This window comes from Trichechus manatus, unplaced genomic scaffold (assembly GCF_000243295.1).
Source record: "Trichechus manatus latirostris isolate Lorelei unplaced genomic scaffold, TriManLat1.0 scaffold00165, whole genome shotgun sequence".
NCBI lineage: Eukaryota > Metazoa > Chordata > Mammalia > Sirenia > Trichechidae > Trichechus > Trichechus manatus.
Window position 1 is genome coordinate 5,623,039 of NW_004444101.1, and position 9,147 is coordinate 5,632,185.

A 9,147-nucleotide genomic window follows, 5' to 3' on the forward strand; every position below is an offset into this window, starting at 1 on the left:
GAAGGAGGGGAGGGGAGGTTGCGTTGGGGCTGGGGGAGGGGGGGAGGAGGTGGGAAGCTGGAGGGGGCAGTTGGGGAGCCATGGGGCTGGAGGGGGCTGGGGGAGGAGGAGGAGGCCAGTGGGGCTGGGGAGGCAGCCGCGGAGAAGGGGGTGCTGGGAGGGCAGCAGGGGAGGCAGTGGGGGTCCACTGGGAAGTTCGTGTGTGGGTGGCCGTGGTGGGATCTTTGTCCTTTCCAGAAGGGGGGAGTGGAGGACGCTGTCCTGGTTTCTGGTCTGAGCATCTGGGCGGTGGTGGGATTGACTTTCCCTGAGACAGAAAACACTGGAGTGGGACTAGGCTTGTAGGAAAAGTCTACTGGGCTGAGCCATGAGGGAAGTCAGGTTCTGGTGGGTTCAGGCATGGCTCTCTCAGGGCTCCAGCTCTGCTTCTCTGTGATGCTCTCCTTCCTGAGCTGACTTGATTTCCAGCTGGGAGCACAGCCACAGGCCTTTTGATGTGAACCCAGCAGCATCCGGGAAAAGGGTCAGTTGCCGGGCTGTCTGAGAGAGAGAACAGCTGTGCTGGCACCCGCATGTGTCATCCGCCTGGACTGGGCTGTGGAACTTCTGGAACTAGCCCTGTGCCCTGGGGAGCTGGCACCATGTGGCTTAGGGCCTGACCTGGCAAGAAAAGGGATGACCCTATACCCATCCCACCCTCCCCTGGGGCTGAGGACTGTAGCATCCCCCCAAGAACATGGACGGCATGGAGAGCAGAAATATGAATGAAAACTGAGATGCTGTGGGGGGAGGGGGAGGAAACAGATGCTGAGTGCCCCTACCCCGATAAGAGGGGAAAGCGAGGCTGGGTCCCAGCACCTCTGAGAGGTCACTGCGGGGTTAGACCCGCCCTGGCGGGAAATGGGAGCAAAACCCAGAGGTGTGGGATGAGGAGGGGGCTGGGATGCAGGCAGTGCTCTCGAGCTGGGACCAGAGAGGAAACTTAAACTGCCACCGGGTGAGCCACGTTAATGGTGTTTAGATTCAGCCTCCCCCAAGGGGCGCTCACTTGAAGGGCCCCGGGAACAAGCGGAGGATACAGGCAAGGTGGCGGGCTGAAGGCAAGCAGGACTTGGGGGGCCAGGGTTAGGGGCATTTTGGGGCCTGGTGCCCAAGGTCAGTGGTCAGCTCCAGGAGGGGAGGAGCGTCAGAGCCCACCTTGGATGAGAACACTCAAGGACCCACCCAGGAAGGAGGAATTGGTGACCCCTGGGCCGTTCTGCCCGGCCTCCCCTCTCCCCTGGGATGATCAGCAGAAGAGACTGCCACATTCCCCAGGGGAGCCTGTACCCTCTGGGCTCCCTGCCCATTGGGTGGTTGTCTACCCCAATGGGCACTGGTTTGCCCACCAGGTCAGCACATCTGACACATGAGGAAACAGTCTTGAACAGGGTGGTGCCTTCCGGGCCCGCCCTCTGGTTGTCCTGACTTGTAGGGTGCACCCCGCCTGGTCTGCCCGCTGAGGGTCCTGCAGCTCTGCTGCTGAGCTGGATGGGGTGGCCTCCTGGAGCCCCAAACCCAGGATCCACCCGCAGGGTGCAGATCTCGGGCCCAGAGTCCCGGCTGGACTGCCTCCCAGACAGGCAGAGAGGGAGCTGCTGGTGCTGGGCTCCCCCACCCCTCGGCAACATCTGGCTCAGCCCTGGCCCCCATGGGTGCCATTTCCTGGCAGTGTCTGGAATGGGCCTCCCAGATCTCAGAGATGAGCCTGACCGGGCTGGGCCCCCAGGGCTCTGGGCTGGCCGGGTTGGGGACAGTGGTCGGCAGGACCCACACGGGGATGGGCATCTTGCAGGGCCAGGTGGGTGATGTCTGGCTGGGCTGTCCCCGGGGTCCACATAGGTGATGGGGAGAGTGCAGGTGGTCAGCGAGAGGGCACTGAGGACCGGGGAACAGACTGGGGGTACTGGCAGTGGAGAGGCTGGACAGACGGAGGTGGTAGGGCAGGACCCTGGAGGCCTTGGGGGGGGGGTCCATCAGTGGAGTGGTCGCTCCTGCCACTGGGCTTACCTGCCTTGTTGGGGAGAGCCTGACTGGGGTGGAGGCAGCCGAAGCCCAGGCTCCTCCCGAAGCCGCCACTGCGGCCTAGAGAAACACACAGAGGCCGTGGTGAGAGTCAGCAGGGAGCGTGGGTGGGGGGACACGCCGCCCCAGCCTCGCTGGTGACACATGGGACAGGGCAAGAAGAACGGAAATAGTGAGTGTGGCAGGCTGTGGCGGGAGGCGGCTTTACGGGAAGGCGAGATGCAAAGTGCTGACTCTGGCGCACCGGCCCGCCCGCCTCCGTGGCTCTCGGTTCTATCTCAGCAGGTGGCCGCTGGTGCGAGTCACAGCTGAGCTCAAAGCAGATGCCGCTCGCTTCCTCCACCCGGTTGGCGCCTCTTTCTTCTTTCTGAGTATCACTATGAACCTGTGCTCTTGTGTAAACTCAGCGTGAACGAATCAGTTAGCTTTCTGATGTTTATTTCAGCGTTGTTTGATGCTCAGATTGCTCTGGTGTCATTTTTTTATACGAGTAATTTGTTTCTGAGAGCAGTTCTAGCTTTACAGAGAAACTGTGCAGAAAGCACAGACTGTTCCCGTGAGCCCCTCTCTTGTCTGTGCACTGTTTCTCCTGTTGCTGACATCTTGCGTTGGTGTGGTACATTTGTTACAATTGATAAACAGATATGGATACGTTGTTATTAACCAAAGTCCACAGTTTACATCAGGGTTGCTCTTTGTGCTGCACAGTCCTGTGGGTTTTGAGGGAGGCATGTCACATGTCCACGATCACGGCATCATGTACAATAGCTTCACCGCCCTGTGTTACTGTGCCATGACTCTAAGGAGCCTACAGTAGCTTTCCTGCCTTTCGGGACAGCAGCTCTTTCCCGATCCCCCCTGTACTGCCCACCTTGACTTAGAATGAGTCGTCCATCCAAGGAGCCCTAGCCCCTTTTCAAAGGTGACAGGGCTTGTTCCAGCGTTCAGCTCCTTTCCATGGACAGAGCTAGGTAATATGATTTTTAAAAGGAGAAAAGAGAATGAGTTCACACTATTTCCATTTCAAACAGAAAATCACAAGATTGTGGTTTTTTAAAAAAATTTTGAGTTTTATACTAAAAATCTTGGTTCCTTCATATTCACAAAATTAATTACTTAGCTTATTTTATAATTTGTATTTAACAGTTTTAAAATATCAGTGCCAACATTTCTACCAACAGTAGTACTACTGCCTGGAATTCAAGAGGACGGGGCTGTTCTTTGAGTGCTTGGACGATGTGCCCATGGCCATGGTGTAAAGTTAAAACACTGTATTCTAAGTTCAGCTGGAAAAATTCTTTTTTTGGCGTGATTATGCTATCAACACGATACACAGTTAACTTGATATATGTTTGTTTCAGTTTGTTGAAAAGTTTTAGGGATTGCTCTTCTTTCGGATTTAAGGTTTTTCATTATGCAAACATTTCCTCGATTCCACTGTAAAGTCGCGCTAACGAGGACCATTCGGAGAAGCTTTGCTCCCTTTCCTGGTCCCCCCCAGCTGTAAGTTATCATTTCGCACTCGGCTGCTAACTGAAAGGTTGAGGTTCAAGTCCACTCAGAGGTGCCTTGGAAGAAAGTCCTGGCCATCTACTTCCAAAAAAGCAGCCATTGAAAACCCTGCAGAGCACAGTTCTATTGACACACACGGAGTTGCCATGAGTTGGAGTTGACGTATCGGCAACTGTTTATCTTTCCGTTGTTTCTTATCACAAGCCAAAGTGTCGGTGTGTTCTCTAGTCGTCCCCTCCTTCCTCTCTTCGCTGGGCTGCCCGTCTGGAAATTCACTCTGTGTCCAAGCCCGACCCCGGGGCTCCGGTACATCCTCCCCTCACAGCTTTGGGTCCTTCCGTCTTTTGCTGTTGCAAATCCAGCCCATGAGCGCCTGCCATTTAACATTTGCCGGTTACCCTTGGGAGGTCTTTCTACAGGGGATTGATGGGTGAAAGCGGAAAAGCTTCCCTGACGTGGCTCCAGAGAGCGCCCAGTTCTCCTCCTGGTTGGCGTGTCCACCAGTGACGCAGGCGGGGCCTCTTCCCCCAGAGCATCGGAAAGGTGAGAAATGGTATCTCTGTGTAGTTTTAATTTGCATTATCTTACGGTGAGTAATATGGAACATCCGTTAATTCCATTACACATATATGCACCTATGTGTATGTATCTGTGTGTGTGTGTATGTGAATAGATATTTAAAAAACAAATTTTGTGAACTGTCTGGTCATAGTTCCTGCTCACATCTGTATTGTACTTTTGGCGTTGCTCTGCCTGCATTTTTAGGAGATCATCATATAACAGGGATCTTATTGTTTTGTGCAATATATTGCAAATGTTTCCCCCAGTTCGCCTATGGTTCTTTCATCATGCTAACATCTTTTCTTCAGTTCAGAGAGTTGAATGTATCTATCTTTTCTTTACCTGCCCCTTGATGGTGAGTTATGGTTAGGGAGGCTTTCCCTACTCCTACCCTTCAAAGGAATCCACCCACGTTTTCTTTGACTGCTGGCTTGGTTTCATTATTTTACATTTGCATTTCTGTTGCTTTGGGATTTATGCTGGCGTACAGCACACGATGTGCATCCAAGCTAATCTTTTCCTAAACAGCTCTCAGTGTCCCAACACCACTTATTAAAAAGCCCATCTTTTCCCCACTGATGTGGAAGCCTCCAACATCAGATGCCAATTCTGGTCTTTATATCCACGGGCGAACGCCACACTGTTCTAACGACAGGAAGTTTAACTCTCGGGTAAGGCTGACTGTCTTCACTTCTATTTCAGACTTTTCTTGACTGTTACTAATTGTTTCTTTTCCCATATTAAATTTATAATGAACATGTCTAGTTCCCGAAATGTGGATTTTTATTGGGATCACAGTAAATTTGTAAATGAACGCGGGAGGAAGTGACAGCATTACAGTGTTGACTCAGCCTAACTGAGAAAGCTGTGTTTCCACTGACCAGGTCTGGTCTGGGGCTCGAAGTTCTCCTCACATGGCTTTGAACTTGTCTCGTTAAATTTGTGCCCAAGAACTTCCTCTTTCCTGCCGCTGTGGATGGCGCATTCCCTGCACTTTCTCTCCTAGTGCTGACTACTTAGATGGATGCAAACCACTTATTCCTGCGTGCTCATTTCGAATTCTCTTCTTGACTAGGTTTTCTTATTACTTGTGGTGGTATTTCCATGGAATCCGTTGGGCTTTCTGCACACAAAACCATGGCATCTGCAGCGTCCTGGGCATGGTCCCTCCGGTGCTAGATCCTGTCTCGCCTTGTCTCGGCTTGCACCTCCAGGACCACGTGTAGTTCTACCTCTCCCTCAGGCACCCAGCGTGATGGGGGGCGTGTGTCTGACGGCCTTGGCCAGGCTCACTACTCCGTGTGTGTATGAAGGGTGAGGCTGGGGAGGGGTGTCTGCCATTGTTGTTAGGGATTAACTCCAGCGTCAAGGCCCACCCCCCCGCCCCCGCCACCACAGTTGAGTCTCTGGAGGACAGGAACAGCATCTCCTGTGCATTCGAGAGAGGGACCTCATTTCCCCAGACAGCTATGTCCTGCCCCCCACCTGGCCCCAGCCCTGCCCTGGAGGGACCCCAGGAGGGCGTTGGAGCAGGGCAGATGCAGGTGTGATCACTCTCAGGACACCTGCCCTTGCAGGCTGATGTGGTCTGGGGCAGGGGCCATGGGACCCCCGCAGATTTCACACCTTTGGTGTGTGGTGTGGGGGTCATGTGAACAAGGACAAGGAGCCCTCAGAGGGCTGTGTGTTTCTGGGGACAGTGAGGGTGTGGGGGTCATGAGATGAGGACAGGGGCAGGGCCTGACCCCTGGGCCTGACTGGGCCGGGGCTTCAGGGGGCCGCCACCTTCTCCCCCTGGGCCTCAGCTCACCCAGAGGCTGGCTGTCCTCTCCCTCCCACCCTAACGGACAGTCTCAGGCCCTTTTGCAGAGCTTCTGTTATTATTTAATTATAATATATAATAGAATAGACCCTAGTGGGGAGGGGCTGCCCAGCCCACCAGCCTGTGAATGTTGTACCCAGGATGGAGGAGATCACTCCTGGGGCCCAACCACCTGGCGCCCGCCGGCCACAAGGACTCCAGCCGCCCAGCCCGACGGACAGCAGACGGCCATGTGCAGATTGGATGAGGAGCTGCCAGTTTCACCCACTCCTCAGGGTGGCTGGCAGAGATGGGTCCACCACACTGGGATGAGCAGTGGGGCTGCAGCCCCTCAGAGTGGCCCTGGCCCTGTTGGGCACCTCCCCCCACTACCATGCAGCTTCTGCCACAGCCGGGCCCTGCCCATGGGGAGGAGCTGGCCAGCCCTGGCAGGTGGGTGTTGGAGACGTGAGGAGCCCGGCCTGCCACAGCCGTGGTTACGGGGGCCTGCTCTGCCCACACAAGGCCTGTGGCTGGGGCCGTCCCATCCTCCCGAGTCCTGGCTTCCTTGCTGATGATGCCCAGGCTCTCTGTGAGCATTAGAGTCCAGGGTGATGGTGGCCGCCGTGCGGGGCGGGAGCAGGGCTGTCACTGGAGGGACAGAGCTCACCCCTCAAGTGGCCCCACTGTCCCCCACACCCCACATGCTCTCCTAAGGGAAGGACCGGGCCCTTAGCTTGAGGTGGGGGCCTGAAGGCCATGGAGGACTGAGGCCAATGGTCAGAGGGGCCAGGAGCAGTGAGTGTCCTCGGACCTCAGAGGCCGGGGTCCCTGCAGGCCGTCGGCTGAGCCCCTGCGGCCCACAGAGGACACACCGTCTGGGAAGATGATGGTGGCATACTCGGTCTGCTCGGGGAAGCAGGCAGCAGGGGGCTCTGGGGTCTTCTCCCGCCGCTGGAAGTCCAGCTCGCCGTAGTCCACGGTGAACACGGGTATGGCTGAGGGGTCTTCCTTCTTCCAGGAGAAGAGAGGGGGAGGTCAGTTGCTTCTCTGAGTGGCCGATGCAGCTGTGTGGCCGAGGGGACCCAGACACCACCCAGACAGTCACTGAGTGTGGGGGTTCTACAGCACACATATTCACACAAGCCCACACATGTGTACACATACACTCACCACACATACAGGTGCTCAATCAAGAGGCACACGTATGTGCATGCGTGCCCACACACGCCAGCACATGCATGCACTTGCATCCACACCCTCACATAATGCACGCAATACACCCAGATATGCTCACATATGTGCACGCACACATGGATACGCACACTCACACATGTGCACACATGATCACACACACTCACACTGGGCCATGGGGAGGGTGGGGGCTACTGTGCGTGGCCCGGATGGAAGCTGGTGGGTGAGCCACGGGGCCAACACTGCAGCTGGAGGCGCCACACTCCATGGGCGCAGCATGAATGAGGCCCAGAGGCCTGCCCAGGGGCCCGGGTCGGGGCAATCCTGGCTGGAGGGGCTGTGGGTGAGGCCCCACTCCCTCTGCCACCACAGGCAGGGCCCACCCCTCCCTGGGGTCCAGCGTCCCCATCTCCCAAACACAGGGACCCGGTGACGCAAGGCCTCTGAGCTGACAGGGCTGTGCCTATAGCATTTTACTCCTGGTCCCACAGCCTAGCGGCCGCTTCAGCTCCGCCCAACACTACCGGGTGATGGGGAGGGGTGCGGGGGAGGGGTTGGGGGAGCGGCTCATCTTCTCTGGCCAGCGTCTCTGCCCTCCCCCATCAGAGGAAAAGCAATCACCATGCCTAGCAGATGTCCACAGACGCACGTGCACACAAGTCCACACAGGCACACAACACAGCCTTTACACATACACACGCAGGAGCACGCACACACATGGGAGCACACAGGCGCTCTCCGCTGACGGGCTGGTTCCACCGCCCTGGGAAACAACAGGAGTGCCCGGGAGGCTCCGGGACAGTGGCTGTGGGACAGAGGCCACGCTGCTTGGAGTCTGGGTCCCAGGCTGCAGCCCCTTGGGCCCCCACCTCTGCCAGCCCCTCCACCTGTCCCCCTGCAAAGCCAGGCATACAGGGAGTGGTGGCAAGAGGGGAAGGGGGCTCACCAGAGGCTCGCCGTTGCTCTGTGCTCCGCTGGCCCCTGCAGAGGAACACAGGCATCAGGTGCAGAAGTGCTGAGGTGGCCTCTAGGGCCTCTGCCCCGAGGTCTCCACCTGCCTGTCCTGGGGGCTCTGTGTCCTGGGTGGGCGAGCACTGTCCCCACTTCCTGCCAGTCCGGTTAACCCGCCCCGCTTCCTGCAGCTGTGTAATGACTCCCACCCCTGCTGACTCTCAGAGCGTCCATTTGAACGATGACTTCTCAGGGGTACAGCTGCGTCATACGGCCTGGCTTCATGCTTCTGAAGCCAGGCAAGGGGCCTCGTGGCTGTGCCTCAGTGTTCTCGCACGGGTTCGGGGAGCACACAGTCGGGGTGCGTGTGTGTGTGAGGTTGAGGGCACCCATGGCAGCTGGACAGTCAGGGTGTGTGGGGTGTCCACGGTGGCCCCTCATACATGGTCAGGGTGTGAATGGGGTGTGTGGGGGTGTCCACAGTGGCCCCCTCACACATGGTCAGGGTGTGAATGGGGTGTGTGGGGGCATCCGTGGCGGCCCCCTCATGGGTGGTCAGGGTGTGCGTGATGTGAGGGAGGACGGGGTGTCCACAGCAGCCCCCTCACACATGGTCAGGGTGTGAATGGGGTGTGTGGGGGTGTCCACAGTGGCCCCCTCACACATGGTCAGGGTGTGAATGCGGTGTGTGGGGGTGTCCACAGTGGCCCCCTCACACATGGTCAGGGTGTGAATGGGGTGTGTGGGGATGTCCACAGTGGCCCCCTCATGGGTGATCAGGGTGTGCGTGATGTGAGGGAGGACGAGGTGTCCACAGCGGCCCCCTCACACATGGTCGTGGTGTGTGTGTATGTCCACAGCAGCCCCCTCACACGTGGTTAGGGTGTTAGAAGGGGTTGAAGGTGTCCACAGCGGCTGCCTTGTGGGTGATCAGGGTGTTAGAACGGGTTGAAGGTGTCCACAGCGGCCGCCTTGTGGGTGATCAGGGTGTTAGAAGGGGTTGAAGGTGTCCACAGCGGCCACCTTGCGGGTGATCAGGGTATTAGAAGGGGTTGAAGGTGTCC

General features: G+C 57.1%; 1 protein-coding gene across 1 annotated transcript in view; it reads right to left on the reverse strand.

The window, feature by feature from the left end:
• Nucleotides 1-6,671: 6,671 nt before the first annotated feature.
• PDCD1 (programmed cell death 1) overlaps nucleotides 6,672-9,147 on the reverse strand; it is an 8,773-nt gene continuing 6,297 nt past the window's right edge. Inside the window, exons 4-5 of the mRNA XM_004386487.2 lie at nucleotides 8,079-8,113; nucleotides 6,672-6,952 (exon numbers count right to left, since the gene is read on the reverse strand). Coding sequence (XP_004386544.1) covers nucleotides 6,719-6,952; nucleotides 8,079-8,113 — 269 coding nt within the window. The 3' untranslated portion in view covers nucleotides 6,672-6,718. The remainder of the gene's footprint in view (nucleotides 6,953-8,078; nucleotides 8,114-9,147) is intronic.